This window comes from Oncorhynchus clarkii, chromosome 12, assembly GCF_045791955.1.
Source record: "Oncorhynchus clarkii lewisi isolate Uvic-CL-2024 chromosome 12, UVic_Ocla_1.0, whole genome shotgun sequence".
Taxonomy (NCBI): Eukaryota; Metazoa; Chordata; class Actinopteri; order Salmoniformes; family Salmonidae; genus Oncorhynchus; species Oncorhynchus clarkii.
Window position 1 is genome coordinate 98,134,759 of NC_092158.1, and position 25,088 is coordinate 98,159,846.

The 25,088-nt window shown below is 39.4% G+C and overlaps 1 protein-coding gene and 1 long non-coding RNA gene across 3 annotated transcripts in view; both read right to left on the reverse strand.

Moving 5' to 3' along the window:
• LOC139421744 (uncharacterized) overlaps positions 1-25,088 on the reverse strand; it is a 261,838-nt gene that overhangs the window by 72,180 nt on the left and 164,570 nt on the right. The gene's annotated exons all lie outside the window — the stretch shown is intronic.
• The window catches only part of LOC139421719 (NLR family CARD domain-containing protein 3-like), a 91,872-nt gene continuing 87,881 nt past the window's right edge, over positions 21,098-25,088 (reverse strand). The window contains exons 9-10 of one of the 2 annotated variants that reach the window (XM_071172833.1): positions 24,241-24,437; positions 21,816-22,355 (exon numbers count right to left, since the gene is read on the reverse strand). In XM_071172833.1, the coding sequence (XP_071028934.1) occupies positions 21,829-22,355; positions 24,241-24,437 (724 nt within the window). In that variant the 3' untranslated portion in view covers positions 21,816-21,828. Of the gene's footprint in view, positions 21,332-21,815; positions 22,356-24,240; positions 24,438-25,088 lie in introns of those variants that run through there. The other variant, XR_011635671.1, reaches the window with a different exon arrangement.

Genomic DNA, 25,088 nt, shown 5'->3' on the forward strand with positions numbered 1-25,088 from the left:
GTAACAATAGGAGAGGGGGATATATATAATATAACCTACTATATTTAATACACCATTAACTAGTGAATGTAACAATAGGAGAGGGGGATATATATAATATAACCTACTATATTTAATACACCATTAACTAGTGAATGTAACAATAGGAGAGGGGGATATATATAATATAACCTACTATATTCAATATACCATAAACTATTGTTTTATTAACAGTTTCACTAATTAATTTTAATTAACTTAATAATTATGACACACCCCTCTCTAATGTCATTGGTTTAGTAATTATGACACACCCCTCTCTATTGTCATTGGTTTAGTAATTATGACACACCCCTCACTATTGTCATTGGTTTAGTAATTATGACACACCCCTCACTATTGTCATTGGTTTAGTAATTATGACACACCCCTCACTATTGTCATTGGTTTAGTAATTATGACACACCCCTCACTATTGTCATTGGTTGCACTAATTTCACTGTTTGTCTACATAACCTGGTTCAAGTATTCATGACATCACCCTGAAGAAGACACAGTGATGCTGAAACGTTGGTAAAAACCCAATAAATTACTGGGAGTTAAATATGGAGTTTATATATGGAGTTAATATATGGAGTTAATATATGGAGTTTAAATATGGAGTTTATATATGGAGTTTATACATGGAGTTTATATATGGAGTTTATATATTATATATGGAGTTTATATATGGAGTTAATACATGGAGTTTATACATGGAGTTTATACATGGAGTTTATACAGTATATGGAGTTTATACATGGAGTTTATATATGGAGTTTATATATGGAGGTTATATATGGAGTTTATATATGGAGTTTATATATGGAGTTTATATATGGAGTTTATATAGTATATGGAGTTTATATATGGAGTTTATATATGGAGTTTATATAGTATATGGAGTTTATATATGGAGTTTATACATGGAGTTTATATATTATATATGGAGTTTATATATGGAGTTTATATATGGAGTTTATATATGGAGTTTATATATTATATATGGAGTTTATACATGGAGTTTATACATGGAGTTTATACATGGAGTTTATATATGGAGTTTATATATGGAGTTTATACATGGAGTTTATACATGGAGTTTATACATGGAGTTTATACATGGAGTTTATACATGGAGTTTATATATTATATATGGAGTTTATACATGGAGTTTATACATGGAGTTTATACATGGAGTTTATACATGGAGTTTATACATGGAGTTTATCTATGGAGTTTATACATAGAGTTTATACATGGAGTTTATACATGGAGTTTATACATAGAGTTTATACATGGAGTTTATATATGGAGTTTATATATGGAGTTTATACATGGAGTTTATATATGGAGTTTATACATGGAGTTTATACATGGAGTTTATACATGGAGTTTATATATGGAGTTTATACATGGAGTTTATACATGGAGTTTATATATGGAGTTTATACATAGAGTTTATACATGGAGTTTATATATGGAGTGTGAGACTCAATTTATTTTTATATCTTATAGTTTATTAGCCGTTAGTTAGAACCTCCACATAAAAAATATCTGGGTGTGCTCCAGCTCATGTTTTCTATTGGAAAAACTATTGGAACCATTTCCCTGTTTGACCGCTAGGTGTTATGGGTATTATGACACCTTCACTGTGGGGCTCTATAAAACTATTGGAACCATTTCCCTGTTTGACCGCTAGGTGTTATGGGTATTATGACACCTCCACTGTGGGGCTCTATAAAACTATTGGAACCATTTCCCTGTTTGACCGCTAGGTGTTATGGGTACTATGACACCTCCACTGTGGGGCTTTATGGCGCAAATTAAATGGGAGAATCTAGAGAATAATATTAGTTTAATCTTGCTGTGATGTTCTCAGTAAAATGTCACTAAACTCTATTTAAAATGTAATATCTTAGAACAGTAATATTTTACCCATCAGCCTTCATTTCTCATGAAAAAACACAAACGAGAAAAGATGGTGGATATTGTGTTTTGGATATAAACAATTCATAAAATCTTTAAAAAATGGTCCCTCTCACCTCTTAGATTTGGTGCCATGTTCCCCAGAGACATTCCTTTTAGAGGCAGGGCCCCCCTCCTCTCTCTCCCCAGTGAGACTCATTTTAGAGGCAGGGCACCCTTCCTCTCTCTCCCCAGAGACATTCATTTTAGAGGCAGGGCCCCCTTCCTCTCTCTCCCCAGAGAGACTCATTTTAGAGCACTGATCCCTAAACAGAGATCCAACATGTTGGTTATGGTTAACACAGTGACAACTAAACAGAGATCCAGCATGTTGGTTGTGGTTAACACAGTGACAACTAAACAGAGATCCAGCATGTTGGTTGTGGTTAACACAGTGACAACTAAACAGAGATCCAACATGTTGGTTGTGGTTAACACAGTGACAACTAAACAGAGATCCAACATGTTGGTTGTGGTTAACACAGTGACAACTAAACAGAGATCCAACATGTTGGTTGTGGTTAACACAGTGACAACTAAACAGAGATCCAACATGTTGGTTGTGGTTAACACAGTGACAACTAAACAGAGATCCAACATGTTGGTTGTGGTTAACACAGTGACAACTAAACAGAGATCCAGCAAGTTGTTTGTGGTTAACACAGTGACAACTAAACAGAGATCCAGCATGTTGGTTGTGGTTAACACAGTGACAACTAAACAGAGATCCAACATGTTGGTTGTGGTTAACACAGTGACAACTAAAGAGAGATCCAACATGTTGGTTGTTGTTAACACAGTGACAACTAAACAGAGATCCAACATGTTGGTTGTTGTTAACACAGTGACAACTAAACAGAGATCCAACATGTTGGTTGTGGTTAACACAGTGTCAACTAAACAGAGATCCAACATGTTGGTTGTGGTTAACACAGTGACAATTAATTATTGAAGGTCAATTGTTCTATTTGATTCATGATCTCTTATAAATAAAACATTTACTAACAGACACATCCAAACAGTCAGGTGATTTAATTAATAGATAACTAATCCAAACAGTCAGGTGATTTAATTAATAGATAACTAATCCAAACAGTCAGGTGATTTAATTAATAGATAATAATAAATAATACCAATATTAAAAGAGTAATATTATAATAATAATAATAATATTATATAATATAATAATAATAATAATAATAATAATAACAATCTAATATATAATATTAATAATAACAATGTCTCACTTTCTCTTTTAATAATTTATCTCATTCTAGTGTTTTGTTCAACAGGTATGATATTATGATGCTGTTACTGAATTCAGTTCATAATAACAATAAAATCTGTTCAGTAGTTTCATATGATGAAAAATAATTTAGAACTATGATACATTAACATTTTTACAAATTGTAAAATAACCACAATATATGAATAGTATAATACGATATATGAACAACATGTTATAATGTGACTTGACTACACCCAGTTAGCTATATGAACAACATGTTATAATGTGACTTGACTACACCCAGTTAGCTATATGAACAACATGTTATAATGTGACTTGACTACACCCAGTTAGCTATATGAACAACATGTTATAATGTGACTTGACTACACCCAGTTAGCTATATGAACAACATGTTATAATGTGTCTTGACTACACCCAGTTAGCTATATGAACAACATGTTATAATGTGACTTGACTACACCCAGTTAGCTATATGAACAACATGTTATAATGTGACTTGACTACACCCAGTTAGCTATATGAACAACATGTTATAATGTGACTTGACTACACCCAGTTAGCTATATGAACAACATGTTATAATGTGACTTGACTACACCCAGTTAGCTATATGAACAACATGTTATAATGTGACTTGACTACACCCAGTTAGCTATATGAACAACATGTTATAATGTGACTTGACTACACCCAGTTAGCTACATTAACAACATGTTATAATGTGACTTGACTACACCCAGTAAGCTATATGAAAAACATGTTTTAATGTGACTTGACTACACCCAGTTAGCGCCATTTTGTATGATTGAACTGTCACGTAGCTGTCCCAGGTGAAATGGACTGTTAGATCTGAGTGTTTTACTGTCATTCACTACACTAAAAAACACCAGACATTTAATGTCTCTACACACTTTACAATAATCCCTGGGAAGAGTCTTACCTTGTAGCCTGAATTCACAACCAGAACATGTCAAGTCATTGAGATATTTTCCGTTGTGTTGAGAGAGAACCTTCCTGATGACAAGTGTCTCTGTATCTATGTTCTAGGTTCAGTTGATCTTTGGATGCAATAATATCTGGTCAAAGTCTAGTGACACAACACCATAGTATATCATAATCATAACAGCAGTTTAACCTTTGGCCAGTAAACACCATGGCATATTATTACATGTAGAATCATTATGATGATCCAGGTTCATACTATAACATGTAGAATCATTATGATGATCCAGGTTCATATTATAAAATGTAGAATCATTATGATGATCCAGGTTCATATTATAAAATGTAGAATCATTATGATGATCCAGGTTCATATTATAAAATGTAGAATCATTATGATGATCCAGGTTCATATTATAACATGTAGAATCATTATGATGATCCAGGTTCATATTATAAAATGTAGAATCATTATGATGATCCAGGTTCATATTATAACATGTAGAATCATTATTATGGATCCAGGTTCATATTATAACATGTAGAATCATTATGATGATCCAGGTTCATATTATAACATGTAGAATCATTATGATGATCCAGGTTCATACTATAACATGTAGAATCATTATGATGATCCAGGTTCATACTATAACATGTAGAATCATTATTATGGATCCAGGTTCATACTATAACATGTAGAATCATTATGATGATCCAGGTTCATATTATAACATGTAGAAAGAATCATTATGATGATCCAGGTTCATATTATATCATTTACACACCGGTCTCTGACTTAAGTTTTAATGAAGTACTTTACACCACTGGGTCCAAGGTACAAATAAACACAAAACAAAGAAACAAACTTCCGTCATTGAAGAGGCTTGAATCTTAGTCATTTACACACCATCTCTGACTACTATCCCAACTACAACATTCTACCAACATCAGACGTGAATAATCCCTGGTAAAATCCTTACTATCCCAACTACAACATTCTACCAACATCAGACGTGAATAATCCCTGGTAAGATCCTTACTATCCCAACTTCAACATTCTACCAACATCAGACGTGAATAATCCCTGGTAGGATCCTTACTATCCCAACTACAACATTCTACCAGCATCAGACATGAATAATCCCTGGTAGGATCCTTACTATCCCAACTACAACATTCTACCAACATCAGACGTGAATAATCCCTGGTAGGATCCTTACTATCCCAACTACAACATTCTACCAACATCAGACGTGAATAATCCCTGGTAGGATCCTTACTATCCCAACTACAACATTCTACCAACATCAGACGTGAATAATCCCTGGTAAAATCCTTACTATCCCAACTTCAACATTCTACCAACATCAGACGTGAATAATCCCTGGTAAAATCCTTACTATCCCAACTTCAACATTCTACCAACATCAGACGTGAATAATCCCTGGTAGGATCCTTACTATCCCAACTTCAACATTCTACCAACATCAGACGTGAATAATCCCTGGTAGGATCCTTACTATCCCAACTACAATATTCTACCAACATCAGACATGAATAATCCCTGGTAGGATCCTTACTATCCCAACTACAACATTCTACCAACATCAGACGTGAATAATCCCTGGTAAAATCCTTACTATCCCAACTTCAACATTCTACCAACATCAGACGTGAATAATCCCTGGTAGGATCCTTACTATCCCAACTACAACATTCTACCAACATCAGACGTGAATAATCCCTGGTAAAATCCTTACTATCCCAACTTCAACATTCTACCAACATCAGACGTGAATAATCCCTGGTAAAATCCTTACTATCCCAACTTCAGCATTCTACCAGCATCAAACATGAATAATCCCTGGTAAAATCCTTACTATCCCAACTTCAACATTCTACCAGCATCAGACATGAATAATCCCTGGTAAAATCCTTACTATCCCAACTTCAACATTCTACCAACATCAGACGTGAATAATCCCTGGTAAAATCCTTACTATCCCAACTTCAACATTCTACCAACATCAGACGTAAATAATCCCTGGTAAAATCCTTACTATCCCAACTACAACATTCTACCAGCATCAGACGTGAATAATCCCTGGTAAAATCCTTACTATCCCAACTTCAATATTCTACCAACATCAGACGTGAATAATCCCTGGTAAAATCCTTACTATCCCAACTTCAACATTCTACCAGCATCAGACATGAATAATCCCTGGTAGGATCCTTACTATCCCAACTTCAACATTCTACCAACATCAGACGTGAATAATCCCTGGTAGGATCCTTACTATCCCAACTACAACATTCTACCAGCATCAGACATGAATAATCCCTGGTAGGATCCTTACTATCCCAACTACAACATTCTACCAACATCAGACGTGAATAATCCCTGGTAGGATCCTTACTATCCCAACTACAACATTCTACCAACATCAGACGTGAATAATCCCTGGTAGGATCCTTACTATCCCAACTACAACATTCTACCAACATCAGACGTGAATAATCCCTGGTAAAATCCTTACTATCCCAACTTCAACATTCTACCAACATCAGACGTGAATAATCCCTGGTAAAATCCTTACTATCCCAACTTCAACATTCTACCAACATCAGACGTGAATAATCCCTGGTAGGATCCTTACTATCCCAACTTCAACATTCTACCAACATCAGACGTGAATAATCCCTGGTAGGATCCTTACTATCCCAACTACAATATTCTACCAACATCAGACATGAATAATCCCTGGTAGGATCCTTACTATCCCAACTACAACATTCTACCAACATCAGACGTGAATAATCCCTGGTAAAATCCTTACTATCCCAACTTCAACATTCTACCAACATCAGACGTGAATAATCCCTGGTAGGATCCTTACTATCCCAACTACAACATTCTACCAACATCAGACGTGAATAATCCCTGGTAAAATCCTTACTATCCCAACTTCAACATTCTACCAACATCAGACGTGAATAATCCCTGGTAAAATCCTTACTATCCCAACTTCAACATTCTACCAGCATCAAACATGAATAATCCCTGGTAAAATCCTTACTATCCCAACTTCAACATTCTACCAGCATCAGACATGAATAATCCCTGGTAAAATCCTTACTATCCCAACTTCAACATTCTACCAACATCAGACGTGAATAATCCCTGGTAAAATCCTTACTATCCCAACTTCAACATTCTACCAACATCAGACGTAAATAATCCCTGGTAAAATCCTTACTATCCCAACTACAACATTCTACCAGCATCAGACGTGAATAATCCCTGGTAAAATCCTTACTATCCCAACTTCAATATTCTACCAACATCAGACGTGAATAATCCCTGGTAAAATCCTTACTATCCCAACTTCAACATTCTACCAGCATCAGACATGAATAATCCCTGGTAGGATCCTTACTATCCCAACTTCAACATTCTACCAACATCAGACGTGAATAATCCCTGGTAAAATCCTTACTATCCCAACTTCAACATTCTACCAACATCAGACGTGAATAATCCCTGGTAGGATCCTTACTATCCCAACTTCAACATTCTACCAGCATCAGACGTGAATAATCCCTGGTAGGATCCTTACTATCCCAACTACAACATTCTACCAACATCAGACGTGAATAATCCCTGGTAGGATCCTTACTATCCCAACTACAACATTCTACCAACATCAGACGTGAATAATCCCTGGTAGGATCCTTACTATCCCAACTTCAATATTCTACCAACATCAGACATGAATAATCCCTGGTAGGATCCTTACTATCCCAACTACAACATTCTACCAACATCAGACGTGAATAATCCCTGGTAAAATCCTTACTATCCCAACTTCAACATTCTACCAACATCAGACGTGAATAATCCCTGGTAGGATCCTTACTATCCCAACTACAACATTCTACCAACATCAGACGTGAATAATCCCTGGTAAAATCCTTACTATCCCAACTTCAACATTCTACCAACATCAGACGTGAATAATCCCTTGTAAAATCCTTACTATCCCAACTTCAACATTCTACCAGCATCAGACGTGAATAATCCCTGGTAAAATCCTTACTATCCCAACTTCAATATTCTACCAACATCAGACGTGAATAATCCCTGGTAAAATCCTTACTATCCCAACTTCAACATTCTACCAACATCAGACATGAATAATCCCTGGTAAAATCCTTACTATGCCAACTTCAACATTCTACCAACATCAGACATGAATAATCCCTGGTAAAATCCTTACTATCCCAACTTCAACATTCTACCAACATCAGACGTGAATAATCCCTGGTAAGATCCTTACTATCCCAAATTCAACATTCTACCAGCATCAGACATGAATAATCCCTGGTAAGATCCTTACTATCCCAACTTCAACATTCTACCAACATCAGACGTGAATAATCCCTGGTAAAATCCTTACTATCCCAACTTCAACATTCTACCAACATCAGACATGAATAATCCCTGGTAAAATCCTTACTATGCCAACTTCAATATTCTACCAACTTCAGACATGAATAATCCCTGGTAAGATCCTTACTATCCCAACTTCAACATTCTACCAACATCAGACGTGAATAATCCCTGGTAAAATCCTTACTATCCCAACTTCAACATTCTACCAACATCCTACATGAATAATCCCTGGTAGGATCCTTACTATCATAATATCAACATTCTACGAATCCTACATGAATAATCCCTGGTAGGATCCTTACCTTGCAGCCTGAATTCAAAACCAGAATCTTTGTGCTGGGAAAGAAACCCTGGGAAAAGTTTATTCACCTCCCCAAAGTCAAGAGACTTGGTATAATTTGTGTTACTGATTAACTTAGGACAGCATCATTTCTGGCAAAGTCTTGTGACAGTGACCCCATGTCAGCATCATCAGAAAACTAGTTAAAGCTGTTTACGAGAAAAGCCAAGGGTTTACAATCTGTCAGAAACATGTGTATAGGTGGCAGGGAAGTCAGGCGCAGGAGAGTCAAACGGAATGTAATGGAGTCTTTTAATTAGCAGTCCACTAAACCTACTCCAAACACTATATGTGCATAAATAACAAATGGGTACGATGACCTGTCGCGAACCTATACAACTACAACACTGACATAAAACAATCTCTGACAAAAACATGAGGGGAAACAGAGGGTTAAATACACAACAGGTAATGAATGAGATTGAAAACAGGTGTGTAAGAAGACAAGACAAAACCAATGGAAAATGAAAAATGGATCAATGATGGCTAGAAGACCGGTGACTTCGACCACCGAACAAAGAGAGGAAACGACTTTGGTAAAAGTCGTGACAACAATCAAATCGCTGTGTAGCTGCTTTCCTGCAGTCAAATTACCTTATGACCTCAGGTGGAATGTTATTCATATTGTATCATTATTACCTAGTGACCTCATGGTGGAATGTTATTCATATTGTATCATTATTACCTAGTGACCTCATGGTGGAATGTTATTCATATTGTATCACTATTACCTAGTGACCTCATGGTGGAATGTTATTCATATTGTATCATTATTACCTAGTGACCTCATGGTGGAATGTTATTCATATTGTATTATTATTACCTAGTGACCTCATGGTGGAATGTTATTCATATTGTATCATTATTACCTAGTGACCTCATGGTGGAATGTTATTCATATTGTATCACTATTACCTAGTGACCTCATGGTGGAATGTTATTCATATTGTATCATTATTACCTAGTGACCTCATGGTGGAATGTTATTCATATTGTATCATTATTACCTAGTGACCTCATGGTGGAATGTTATTCATATTGTATCATTATTACCTAGTGACCTCATGGTGGAATGTTATTCATATTTTATATAATTTCATAATTAATAAACATTAATTGTTTTTTAAGGCTGAAAATCCGGTGTTTCTCTGCCAAATAGTTTTGTTATATTTCAGTCTTCTGTGATGTATATAAAGTGTCATATTGGGATGCAACTCAACATGTAATACATTTCAACTCCATATCTGACATGGTACAGGTGTCTTCTTTCATTAAGCCCAGAACCATGTGTTTGTGGTGATACCTTTGTTTCAGAGTAGATTTATTTAAGACTTCCAACAAACACTGTGTGACCCTGATTCAGACCACTGCATTTCAAGGTTAATCATTAATAACAACACTGTGTGACCCTGATTCAGCCCACTGCATTTCAAGGTTAATCATTAATAACAACACCGTATGAACAACTAGCTGTCTCAAGGATCAGTGATTCAAGTCTGAGTTTCTGTCCCAAAGTGGCACCCTATTCCCTATAGAGTACACTACTTTGAACAGAACTCTATGGCACCCTATTCCCTATAGAGTACACTACTTTGACCAGAGCTCTATAACACCCTATTCCCTATAGAGTACACTACTTTGAACAGAGCTCTATGGCACCCTATTCACTATATAGTGCACTACTTTAGACCAGAGCTTTATAACACCCTATTCCCTACATACTGTAGTACACTACTATAGACCACAGCTCTATAAAACCCTATTCCCTACATACTGTAGTGCACTACTTTGACCAGAGCTCTATAACACCCTATTCCCTACATACTGTAGTGCACTACTTTTGACCAGAGCTCTATAACACCCTATTCCCTACATAGTGCACTACTTTGACCAGAGCTCTATAACACCCTATTCCCTACATAGTGCACTACTTTTGACCAGAGCTCGATAACACCCAATCCCCTACATACTGTACTACACTACTTTGACCAGAGCTCTATAACACCCTATTCCCTACATAGTGCACTACTTTGACCAGAGCTCTATAACACCCTATTCCCTACATACATACTACATCTTGCTGCTGTGATGGCACCCTGTGGAATTTCACCCAGTAGATATGGGAGTTTATCAAAATTGGATTTGTTTTCGAATTCTTTGTGGATCTGTGTAATCTGAGGGAAATATGTATTTCTAATATGGTCATACATTGGGCAGGAGGTTAGGAAGTGCAGCTCAGTTTCCCCCTCATTTTGTGGGCAGTGAGCACATAGCCTGTCTTCTCTTGAGAGCCATGTCTGCCTACGGCGGCCTTTCTCAATAGCAAGGCTATGCTCACTAAGTCTGTACATAGTCAAAGCTTTCCTTAATTTTGGGTCAGTCACAGTGGTCAGGTATTCTGCCGCTGTGTACTCTCTGTTTAGGGCCAAATAGCATTCTAGTTTGCTCTGTTTTTTTGTTAATTCTTTCCAATGTGTCAAGTAATTATATTTTTGTTTTCTCATTATTTGGTTGGGTCTAATTGTGCTGCTGTCCTGGGGCTCTGTAGGGTGTGTTTGTGAACAGAGCCCCAAGACCAGCTTGCTTAGGGGACTCTTCTCCAGGTTCAGCTCTCTGTAGGTGATGGCTTTGTTATGGAAGGTTTGGGAATCGCTTCCTTTGAGGTGGTTATAGAATTTAACGGCTCTTTTCTGGATTTTGATAATTAGTGGGTATCGGCCTAATTCTGCTCTGCATGCATTATTTGGTGTTCTACGTTGTACACGGAGGATATTTTTTGCAGAATTCTGCGTGCAGAGTCTCAATTTGGTGTTTGTCCCATTTTGTGAAGTCTTGGTTGGTGAGCGGACCCCAGACCTCACAACCATAAAGGGCAATGGGCTCTATGACTGATTCAAGTATTTTTAGCCAAATCCTAATTGGTATGTTGAAATTTATGTTCCTTTTGATGGCATAGAATGCCCTTCTTGCCTTGTCTCTCAGATCATTCACAGCTTTGTGGAAGTTACCTGTGGCGCTGATGTTTAGGCCAAGGTATGTATAGTTTTTTGTGTGCTCTAGGGCAACAGTGTCTAGGTGGAATTTGTATTTGTGGTCCTGGTGACTGGACATTTTTTGGAACACCATTATTTTGGTCTTACTGAGATTTACTGTCAGGGCCCAGGTCTGACAGAATCTCTGCATAAGATCTAGGTGCTGCTGTAGGCCCTCCTTGGTTGGTGACAGAAGCACCAGATCATCAGCAAACAGCAGACATTTGAATTCGGATTCTAGTAGGGTGAGGCCGGGTGCTGCAGACTTTTCTGGTGCCCGCGCCAATTCATTAATATATATGTGGAAGAGGGTTGGGCTTAAGCTGCATCCCTGTCTCACCCCACGACCCTGTGTGAAGAAATGTGTGTGTTTTTTACCAATTTTAACCGCACACTTGTTGTTTGTGTACATGGATTTTATAATGTCGTATGTTTTACCCCCAACACCACTTTCCATCAGTTTGTATAGCAGACCCTCATGCCAAATTGAGTCGAAGGCTTTTTTGAAATCAACAAAGCATGAGAAGACTTTGCCTTTGTTTTGGTTTGTTTGGTTGTCAATTAGGGTGTGCAGGGTGAATACATGGGCTGTTGTACGGTAATTTGGTAAAAAGCCAATTTGACATTTGCTCAGTACATTGTTTTCATTGAGGAAATGTACGAGTCTGCTGTTAATGATAATGCAGAGGATTTTCCCAAGGTTACTGTTGACGCATATTCCACGGTAGTTATTGGGGTCAAATTTGTCTCCACTTTTGTGGATTGGGGTGATCAGTCCTTGGTTCCAAATATTGGGGAAGATGCCAGAGCTAAGGATGATGTTAAAGAGGTTTAGTATAGCTAATTGGAATTTGTTGTCTGTATATTTGATCATTTCATTGAGGATACCATCAACACCACAGGCCTTTTTGGGTTGGAGAGTTTTTATTTTGTCCTGTAACTCATTCAATGTAATTGGAGAATCCAGTGGGTTCTGGTAGTCTTTAATAGTTGATTCTAAGATCTGTATTTGATCATGTATATGTTTTTGCTCTTTATTCTATGTTATAGAGCCAAAAAGATTGGAGAAGTGATTTACCCATACATCTCCATTTTGGATAGATAATTCTTCGTGTTGTTGTTTGTTTAGTGTTTTCCAATTTTCCCAGAAGTGGTTAGAGTCTATGGATTCTTCAATTACATTGAGCTGATTCCTGACATGCTGTTCCTTCTTTTTCCGTAGTGTATTTCTGTATTGTTTTAGTGATTCACCATAGTGAAGGCGTAGACTCAGGTTTTCCGGGTCTCTATGTTTTTGGTTGGACAGGTTTCTCAATTTCTTTCTTAGATATTTGCATTCTTCATCAAACCATTTGTCATTATTGTTAATTTTCTTCGATTTTCTATATGAGATTTTTAGATTTGATAGGGAAGCTGAGAGGTCAAATATACTGTTAAGATTTTCTACTGCCAAGTTTACACCTTCACTATTACAGTGCAATGTTTTACCCAGGAAATTGTCTAAAAGGGATTGAATTTGTTGTTGCCTAATTGTGTTTTGGTAGGTTTCCAAACTGCATTCCTTCCATCTATAGCATTTCTTAATGTTACTCAGTTCCTTTGGCTTTGATGCCTCATGATTGAGTATTGCTCTCTTTAAGTAGACTGTGATTTTGCTGTGGTCTGATAGGGGTGTCAGTGGGCTGACTGTGAACACTCTGAGAGACTCTGGGTTGAGGTCAGTGATAAAGTAGTCTACAGTACTACTGCCAAGAGATGAGCTATAGGTGTACCCAACATAGTTGTCCCCTCGAAGCCTACCATTGACTATGTACATACCCAGCGTGCGACAGAGCTGCAGGAGTTGTGACCCGTTTTTGTTGGTTATGTTGTCATAGTTGTGCCTAGGGGGGCATATGTGGGAGGGAATGCTGTCACCTCCAGGCAGGTGTTTGTCCCCCTGTGTGCTGAGGGTGTCAGGTTCTTGTCCGGTTCTGGCATTTAGGTCGCCACAGACTAGTACATGTCCCTGGGCCTGGAAATGATTGATTTCCCCTTCCAGGATGGAGAAGCTGTCTTCATTAAAGTATGGGGATTCTAGTGGGGGGATATAGGTAGCACACAGGAGAACATTTTTCTCTGTTAGGATAATTTCCTTTTGAATTTCTAGCCAAATGTAGAATGTTCCTGTTTTGATTAATTTAATGGAGTGAGTTAGGTCTGCTCTATACCAAATTAGCATACCCCCTGAGTCCCTTCCCTGTTTCACACCTGGTAGTTTGGTGGTGGGACTACCAGCTCTCTGTAACCTAGAGGGCAACCAGTGGGTCCGTCTCCTCTATACCAGGTTTCTTGCAGGATGACAATGTCTGTATTACCGATTTCTTTAGTGAAGTCCGGGTTCCTGCTCTTTAGGCCAAAGGCAGATGACCTCAGGCCTTGGTTATTCCAGGATGATATAGTGAAGGCTTTTTGTTCCATAGAGTGTCCAATGTTGTTGGTCGTGGTTTGGCCTCAGGCCAGTAAGTGTGAGCAGAGCCTGCTGAGCATCTGGGGGGTTGTCAGAAGGGCTTGGGCGAGTGTGAGAGTGGGGGTTGGGACTGTTTGCCCGCTCACTACCTGGGCGTATGTGTGGCTACCATGTTGAGGCCCTCTTTGCGGGGGTGGGGTGCATGGGGGTGGCATAGGTCTGATCTGAGGGGGCCTAAATTTGGGTGTGGGCATGGTTGACGTGGGGGGGTGTTGATTGGTTGGGGTGGGGGTGTGGATGTGTCTGGGGGTGCTGTGGTCTGGATGTAATTCCTCTTGGCGTGGGTCCTCTATGTGTAGGTCCAGGGGGGGTCCTGCAGGTCTGGGAGGGTGTCTCGCTGGTCTGGGTGGGGTGTCTATTGATCTGTTGCTCCTGTGTGAAGTGTTGGGGATACGTTTGAGAGCGATGTCCTTTAGAGTTCGGACAAAGGTGGGCACTGCTGCCTTGTAGAGGTGGACCTGGTCATAGAGACTGTTCAAGTCCAGGGTAGAGTGGTGGGCCAGGAAAACATTTGGTTTTGAGGCACAGTCACGGGAAATACTTGCGTTTACCCGCTGTATTGTGTCAGGGTGGAAGTCTTTTCGTGGTACCAGGGTGGAGATAACCACTTGTGCATTGGGGAAAGTAGAAGAAGCCTTTTCAATCACTCCCTTCAGTGCTGTGGCCACCCTTTCCTGCTGTGCTCTCAGGTCGTTTGTGCCTGTGTGTATTATTATGTGGCTGGGTGAGCCTAGTTTGGCCTCAGACAGAAGGTCCAGGGTGCACTGGGTGTTTGGACACCAGAGTTTAGACACACTGTGTTTGGGAAAAAGTTTTTTTTCTTCTATATATTTCCAATTTGAGTCCATAAGTAGTACAATCTGTGTCTTGTGTTTGTCCTCAGTGGGTGTGTGTGTGTGGGGCGGGGGGTTGTCAGAAGGGCTATCAGGGTGGCTGACAGGGGGGGTGCTCAGAGGGGGTGAGAGCCGCTGTCTCTCCCCTCTATCTCGCCCCCCACCCTCTCTCTCTCTCTCTCTCTCTCACTGTGTAGACCTGCCAGGCTGTTAGGTTAATGGACCATGGAAACCGACTGAGAATCTGCCATAAAGAGAGAGATACAAATGAACATGATTAAAACTAAAAATACACTAAAACGTGTTGAACTCATTTCCATGTATGTTGTTCTGTTTCTGTTTACAGGACTAGAAATGGGGTTCCATTGGGTCAAAACAGTCAGAGAATTAACTATATATCCTAAACCTTATTCTATAGTCAAATAAGTCAGAGAATTAACTCTATATCCTATACCTTATTCTCAAGTCATACAGTCAGAGAATTAATTATATATCCTCAACCTTATTCTCAAGTCAATACAGTCAGAGAATAAACTATATATCATCAACCTTATTATCAAGTCAATACAGTCAGAGAATTAACTATATATCCTAAACCTAATTCTCAAGTCCATCCACATGCTGGCTTCAACCCAACCCAACACTAACCTAACCCTAACCCCTAAACCAACCCTAACCCTAACCCAATCCTAACCCAACCCAACACGAACCTAACCCTAAACCAACCCTAACCCAACCCAACACTAACCTAACCCTAACCCAACTACATCCTTAACCCTAACCCAACCAAACACTAACCTAACCCTAAACCAACCCTAACCCAATACTAACCCAACCCAATACTAACCTAACCCTAACCCAACTATATCCTTAACCATAAACCAACACTAACCCAACCCAACCCTAAACCAACCCTAACCCTTCCCTAAACCTAACCTTAACCCAACCCAACCCTAAACCAACCCTAACCCAACAATAAACCTAACCCAACCCTAACCCTAAACCAACCCTAACCCAACTATATCCTTAACCCTAACCTTAACCCAACTCTATCCTTAACCCTATCCCAACCCTAAACCTAACCCAACCATAACCCAATCCCAACCCTAACCCTTAACCCTATCCCAACCCTAAACCTAACCCAACCATAACCCAACCCCAACTCAAATCCTTAATCCTAACTCAACCCTAACCCTAACCCAACCCTAATCCAACCCTAACCCAACACTAACCTAACCCAACCCAACACTAACCTAACCCAACCCAACACTAACCTAACCCAACTCAATCCTTAACCCTAACTCAACCCTAACCCTAATCCAACCCTAACCCAACCCAATCCTAACCCAACCCAACACTAACCTAACCAAACTATATCCTTAACCCTAAACCAACCCAACCCTAACCCAACTATATCCTTAACCCTAAACCAACCCAACCCTAACCCAACCCTAACTATATCCTTAACCCTAAACCAACCCAACCCTAAACCAACCCTAACCCAACTATATCCTTAACCCTAAACCAATCCAACCCAACCCTAACCCAACCCTAATCCAAACCTAACCCAACCCAATCCCAACCCTAACCCAACCCTAACCCAACTATATCCTTAACCCAACTCAACACTAACCCTAACCCAACCCAACACTAACCTAACCCAACACTAACCCAACTATATCCTTAACCCTAACCCAACCCAACACTAACCCAACTCAATCCTTAACCCTAACCCAACCCTAACTCAACCCTAACCCTAACCCAACCCTAATCCAACACTAACCCAAACCTAACTCAACCCTAACCCTAACCCAACCCTAATCCAACCCTAACCCTAACCTAACCCTAATCCAACCCTAACTCGACCCCAACTCTAACCCAACCCTAACCCAACCCCAACTCTAACCCTAACCCAACACTAACACTAATCCTAACCCAACCCTAACCCTAACACTAACCCTAACCCTAACCCTAACCCAACTCTAACCCTAACCAAAACCTAACCTGAACACCAACCCAACCCTAACCCTAGCCCTAGCTTCAACCCAACCCTATTCACAACCCTAACCCTATCCTTAACCCTAACCCTAACACCAACCCAAAACATAACCCTAACCCTAACCCAACTCTAACCCTAACCAAAACCTAACCTTAACACCAACCCAACCCTAACCCTAACCCTAGCTTCAACCCAACCCTATTCACAACCCTAACCCTATCCTTAACCCTAACCCTAACACCAACCCAAACCCTAACCTAACCCTAACCCAACTCGAACCCTAACCAAAAACCTAACCTGAACACCAACCCAACCCTAACCCAACCCTAACCCTAACCCAACCCCAACACCAACCCAACCCTAACCCAACCCTAACCCAACCCCAACTCTAACCCTACCTAGCCTACTCTAACCTACCAAGCTTCAACCCAACCCTATTCACAATCCTAACCCTATCCTTAACCCTAACCCAACCCTAACACCAACCCAAACCCTAACCCAACCCTAACCCTAAATCTAACCCAACCCTAACCCTAAGCTTTCAGTGGTTCTATGGTTGGTTCAGCTAGATTTGTGTTCTGTACCTCATTATAGACCCATGTGTGGTTGGTTCAGATATGTATTCTGTACCTCATTATAGGCCCATGTGTGGTTGGTTCAGTTACATATGTATTCTGTACCTCATTATAGACCCATGTGTGGTTGGTTCAGTTACATATGTATTCTGTACCTCATTATAGACCCATGTGTGGTTGGTTCAGATAGATATGTATTCTGTACCTCATTATAGACCCATGTGTGGTTGGTTCAGATAGATTTGTGTTCTGTACCTCATTATAGACCCATGTGTGGTTGGTTCAGATATGTATTCTGTACCTCATTATAGACCCATGTGTGGTTGGTTCAGATAGATGTGTATTCTGTACCTCATTATAGACCCATGTGTGGTTGGTTCAGATAGATATGTATTCTGTACCTCATTATAGACCCATGTGTGGTTGGTTCAGATAGATGTGTATTCTGTACCTCATTATAGACCCATGTGTGGTTGGTTCAGATAGATATGTATTCTGTACCTCATTATAGACCCAAGTGTGGTTGGATCAGATAGATATGTGTTCTGTACCTCATTATAGACCCATGTGTGGTTGGTTCAGATAGATATGTAATCTGTACCTCATTATAGACCCAAGTGTGGTTGGATCAGATAGATATGTGTTCTGTACCTCATTATAGATCCATGTGTGGTTCGTTCAGATAGATGTGTTCTGTACCTCATTATAGACCCATGTGTGGTTGGTTCAGATAGATGTGTATTCTGTACCTCATTATAGACCCATGTGTGGTTGGTTCAGATAGATATGTATTCTGTACCTCATTATAGACCCATGTGTGGTTGGTTCAGATAGATATGTATTCTGTACCTCATTATAGACCCATGTGTGGTTGGTTCAGATAGATATGTATTCTGTACCTCATTATAGACCCATGTGTGGTTGGTTCAGATAGATGTGTATTCTGTACCTCATTATAGACCCATGTGTGGTTGGTTCAGATAGATATGTATTCTGTACCTCATTATAGACCCATGTGTGGTTGGTTCAGATAGATATGTATTCTGTACCTCATTATAGACCCATGTGTGGTTGGTTCAGATAGATATGTATTCTGTACCTCATTATAGACCCATGTGTGGTTGGTTCAGATAGATGTGTTCTGTACCTCATTATAGACCCATGTGTGGTTGGTTCAGATAGATATGTATTCTGTACCTCTTATATACACATATGTCAGCATTGTAAACAATGTCAAGTCTAGAGTGTAACACATACACACAAATGTGTGGGAATGTCACACACGCACACACAGTTTTGGGATACAACAACTGTCTCACAACAGTTCCTCTGTGTTACAGCCCCACTCTGTGGTTAAGATCAGTATTGAGGCTCTGTAAATCAGACCAGTTTGGAGAGGATTAATTAAATATTATTTCAAAGTTTTTATTAATAAGAATTTAGACAAAAAAGCTGCAAATTGCATTTGAACAGAAAGGGCACACGTACAAGACCCAAGTCACTAGAGTTGTTAAAATAATTTTACAACACTAACAACCAGACTATACAGTAGAAGATGACTGATACAAAGCACCATTTAATAACAACAACCAGACTATACAGTAGTAGTAGAATGACTGATACAAAGCCCCATTTAATAACAACACTAACAACCAGACTATACAGTAGTAGTAGAATGACTGATACAAAGCCCCATTTAATAACAACACTAACAACCAGGCTATACAGTAGAAGAATGACTGATACAAAGCACCATTTAATAACAACACTAACAACCAGGCTATACAGTAGTAGAATGACTGATACAAAGCACTATTTAATAACAACAACCAGGCTATACAGTAGTAGAATGACTAATACAAAGCACTATTTAATAACAACAACCAGGCTATACAGTAGTAGAATGACTGATACAAAGCACTATTTAATAACAACAACCAGGCTATACAGTAGTAGAATGATGTTAAAGGAATTAAATTACTCTATGTTTTAATACCCAATTAAAATTAAACACTCTTTCAATTCATAAGGATTTGTATGACCCTTATTCTATAGTAATGGACAGAGCCCAGTCTTAAAGTCAACCAGCAGAGTTTATTCACGAGAGTACTGAACACGATACAGGTTACCACAGGTTATAAACTGAAAATGACGTCATTAGTTCCAGTACCAACCCGTGCCATCTCCGTTCCAGTACAAAGGCTGTATCTCAAGCCTTCCCACATCCGTCTCACTACCAATTTAATATAATTTACGGCTGAGCCAAGGTTTTCCGGTGTAGATAAGCATTCTAGCCAGTCTGAAGATATCGTTCATTCATTCCTACCAAGGAACAGACAGTCATTGTTCTACCTCTTGACGACATTCACACACATTATATTCAGTACCGGGATCAAGAAAGAAAACTCATACATTTACAGCAACATAATAGTATTCTGATTAGTACATATACAGCAACATAATAGTATTGTGATTAGTACATATACAGTAACATAATAGTATTCTGATTAGTACATATACAGTAACATAATAGTATTCTGATTAGTACATATACAGTAACATAATAGTATTCTGATTAGTACATATACAGTAACATAATAGTATTCTGATTAGTACATATACAGTAACATAATAGTATTCTGATTTGTACATATACAGTAACATAATAGTATTCTGATTAGTACATATACAGTAACATAATAGTATTCTGATTAGTGCATATACAGTAACATAATAGTATTCTGATTAGTACATATACAGTAACATAATAGTATTCTGATTAGTACATATACAGTAACATAATAGTATTCTGATTAGTACATATACAGTAACATAATAGTATTCTGATTAGTACACATACAGTAACATAATAGTATTCTGATTAGTACATATACAGTAACATAATAGTATTCTGATTAGTACATATACAGTAACATAATAGTATTCTGATTAGTACATATACAGTAACATAATAGTATTCTGATTAGTACATATACAGTAACATAATAGTATTCTGATTAGTACATATACAGTAACATAATAGTATTCTGATTAGTACATATACAGTAACATAATAGTATTCTGATTAGTCAGTCCTGATTGAAATGTATACATAATTAGTCATCATTGATAAAAATTCCCTTAAGGTCAACCTGACAGAGGCAACATAAAATCAATAACTATATTGTTTTCACAATTAACAGGCTTTTTCTTGTTTCAAGTCTGTTTTATTATGAAAAGTACAATATATCCTTGTATACTTGTACAACTATGGAGCGTATGTCCATATATAATTGTACAACTATGGAGCGTATGTCCAGATATGATTGTACAATTTGTTATTCAACATAAAGACCTACAACAAATGATCACATTGGTATTTTACAGTATTATTGTAAGAGGTCCTGGGTCAAGGTCACAATTATAGGAAGAGGTGCCTGTTGCTTGAGAGTTGTCAAGTGTGTGTGTGTCCAGTGTGTGTGTGTCAAGTGTGTCCTGTGTGTGTGTGTTTCCTGTGTGTGTGTGTGTGTCTGTGTGTGTGTGTGTGTGTGTCCACTGTGTGTCCACTGTGTGTGTGTGTGTGTGTGTTTGTCTAGTGTGTGTGTGTGTGTGTGTGAGTGTTTGTCCAGTGTGTGTGTGTGTGTGTTTGTCCAGTGTGTGTGTGTGTTTGTCCTGTGTGTGTGTTTGTCCAGTGTGTGTTTGTCCAGTGTGTGTGTATATCAGTGTGCGTGTGTGTCCAGTGTGTGTGTGTGTGTGTGTGCGGTATTTGTGTGTCCAGTGTGTGTGTGTGTATGTAGTGTGTTTTTGTGTGTCCAGTGTTTGTGTCTGTGTGTGTGTGTGTGTCCAATGTGTGTGTCTGTGTGTGTGTGTGGATCACTGGTAATTATTTACAGGTTATTATTTACAGGGACACTGAGGAGTCAACACCATAAACCCTAAACCCTGGATAGATGGGCTCAGTGAATGTGCAGGTGAATGTGATCAGGTGGGTCAGTGTGTCAGAGGAGGCTCTATAGAAGGACAGAGTGCCGGCTGGCCAGTCCAGATACACTCCTGCTCTGTGGGAGCTGGAGGAGGGGACGTCTATGGTCGTGGGATTATTATTGTGACAGGCAGAGTATCTGTTGTCATAGCAGACCAGACTCCAGGACTTGTCATTGTATCCAAGACAACAGTCCTTAACCCCTCCTCTCCTGCTGATTCCTTTATATGTCACTCCTATTCCAGCCTCTCTCCCACTCCACTCTACCTCCCAGTAACAGCGTCCAGTCAGACCCTCGCTACACAGCACCTGTCCACAGTTCTTAAATCTCTCTGGGTGATCAGGATACGGCTGCTCCTCTCTCCTCCATGTCACCTTTCTGTTCTCATCAGACAGAGAGAGGCGTCTGTCTACTGTGTTTAGATCCAGTGTGAGATCACAGACATCTGATGGATGAAACCAGACACAATATTAGAAATCATCATCATTCACATTAGAATGTTAACTCACTTTTCACTAATTCATTTAATGTAGATGTTTCTAGGTATCAAAAGGAGAAGTTAAGGTAACTTGAGACTTGTTGAATGATCATATGTTATACTGTATGGTAATATAAAACTCACTAGTTCACTTAATTACACACACACCTGTGTGCACCTGTGTGCATCATGAACAAAATGAACACACACACACACACACACACACACACACACACACACACACACACACACACAGTCAAAGCAATTCTTTGTAAACTTTGGTGTCCCTGATTTCTGCTTCTGTAGAATTACAGCTGATATTTCATATGACCAAGTAAGTAATGATGGTGGTCTTTGACTTTGACTTAACTTGAATTAAGACTTATTCTTAGTCATATTCTTCACAGCAGTCAACACTCACATTTTCTAAGCCCAGGAATCATTCTGTTCTCTCCACCATGTTCCACACTGTAGCGGTAAGCAGAAGAACAGACAGTCATTGAGGGATACACCTGAACTCACTCACACGCACACACACACACACACACACACACACACACACACACACACACACACACACACACACACACACACACACACACACACACACACACGTACGTACAGTATATAGCATATATCAAGCAAATGTTTGTCTGTGTGTGTGTGTTTGTCCAGTGTGTGTTTGTGTCCAGTGTGTTTGTGTCCAGTGTGTGTTTGTGTCCAGTGTGTGTGTCCAGTGTGTGTGTGTGTCCAGTGTGTGTGTGTGTGTCCAGTGTGTGTGTCTGTGTCCAGTGTGTGTGTGTGTGTGTGTCCAGTGTGTGTCTGCGTCCAGTGTGTGTGTATGTGTGTGTCCAGTGTGTGTGTGTGTGTGTCTGTGTCCAGTGTGTGTGTGTGTCCAGTGTGTGTTTGTGTCCAGTGTGTGTTTGTGTGTGTCCAGTGTGTGTGTGTTTCCAGTGTGTGTGTGTGTCCAGTGTGTGTCTGTGTGTGTCCAGTGTGTGTCTATGTGTGTCCAGTGTGTGTTTGTGTCCAGTGTGTGTGTGTCCAGTGTGTGTTTGTGTCCAGTGTGTGTTTGTGTTCAGTGTGTGTTTGTGATCAGTGTGTGTGTGTCCAGTGTGTGTGTGTCCAGTGTGTGTTTGTGTCCAGTGTGTGTTTGCGATCAGTGTGTGTGTGTCCAGTGTGTGTGTGTCCAGTGTGTGTCTGTGTCCAGTGTGTGTTTTTGATCAGTGTGTGTGTCCAGTGTGTGTCCAGTGTGTGTGTGTCCAGTGTGTGTGTGTGTGTGTCCAGTGTGTGTGTGTCCAGTGTGTGTGTGTGTGTGTGTCCAGTGTGTGTGTGTGTCCAGTGTGTGTTTGTGTGTGTGTGTGTCCAGCGTGTGTGTGTCCAGTGTGTGTGTGTGTGTGTCAAGTGTGGGTGTGTGTGTGTCCAGTGTGTGTGTGTCCAGTGTGTGAGTCCAGTGTGTGTCCAGTTTGTGTGTGTGTCCAGTGTGTGTGTGTCCAGTGTGTGAGTCCAGTGTGTGTGTGTGTCCAGTGTGTGTGTCCAGTGTGTGTCCAGTTTGTGTGTGTGTGTGTCCAGTGTGTGTGTGTGTCCAGTGTGTGTGTGTCCAGTGTGTGTCTGTGTGTGTCCAGTGTGTGTGTGTCCAGTGTGTGAGAGATTGACACTGAACACTGAACAAACACAACTTTGTCCACATACAGACAGGACACTCACCCACACACACACACACACACACACACACACACACACACACACACACACACACACACACACACACACAGTCAGCATATAACTTTGTCAAAGTGGTGGTCAGAATGTTTGTCTTAACTAGCCTGATAAGTCAAACATGTCTGATATGAACATCGACATAAACCCTCTACATACTTGAGTTTCTCCAGTCTGCAGTGTGGATCCTCCAGTCCAGCAGAGAGCAGTCTGACACCTGAGTCTCCTGGGTGATTGTAGCTCAGATCCAGCTCTCTCAGGTGTGAGGGGTTTGACCTCAGAACTGAGACCAGAGAAGCACAGCCTTCCTCTGTGACTAGACAGCCTGACAGCCTGCAAAGAGTCAAATCATATTAAAATCACACTGATATTCTTTGGTGGTGAAAATAGTGGCAGTATATTTTTTCAACATATTCAGATATATCAGTGTCCTGAAACCTTCCATATCTATTCGTAAAATAGTGTATCATCATAAAAAATGACAAATGATCAAAGTATTGCCTGCAGATAGAAACATGTATAGTACAAATATTATAGTAGACTGACCAGACCAGTTTAAAAAGCAGTATCAGTCAGAAGACAGACAGTGAGGAATCAGATTTAGATTGTATTGAGTATACAGTCCACACCATATCTATTTAGACAGTGAGGTATCAGATTTAGATTGTATTGAGTATACAGTCCACACCATATCTATTTTGACAGTGAAGCTAACATTTTAAATGTGTCTCTATACTCCAACATTTTGGATTTGAGATCAAATGTTTCATATGAGGTGACAGTATTTAATGTCACCTTTAATTTGAGGGTATTTTAAGACATATGTGTTTCACTATTAAAAATGAAAACAATTTATGTTTCCAGTCTCCCCATTTGAAGAAGTCTTAAGTATTCTCAGTTTATAATGTCACCTTTAATTTGAGGGTATTTTAAGACACATTTAGTTTTTTGTCGTAAACTCGTTGGTTGCATTTGCAGTTTGTT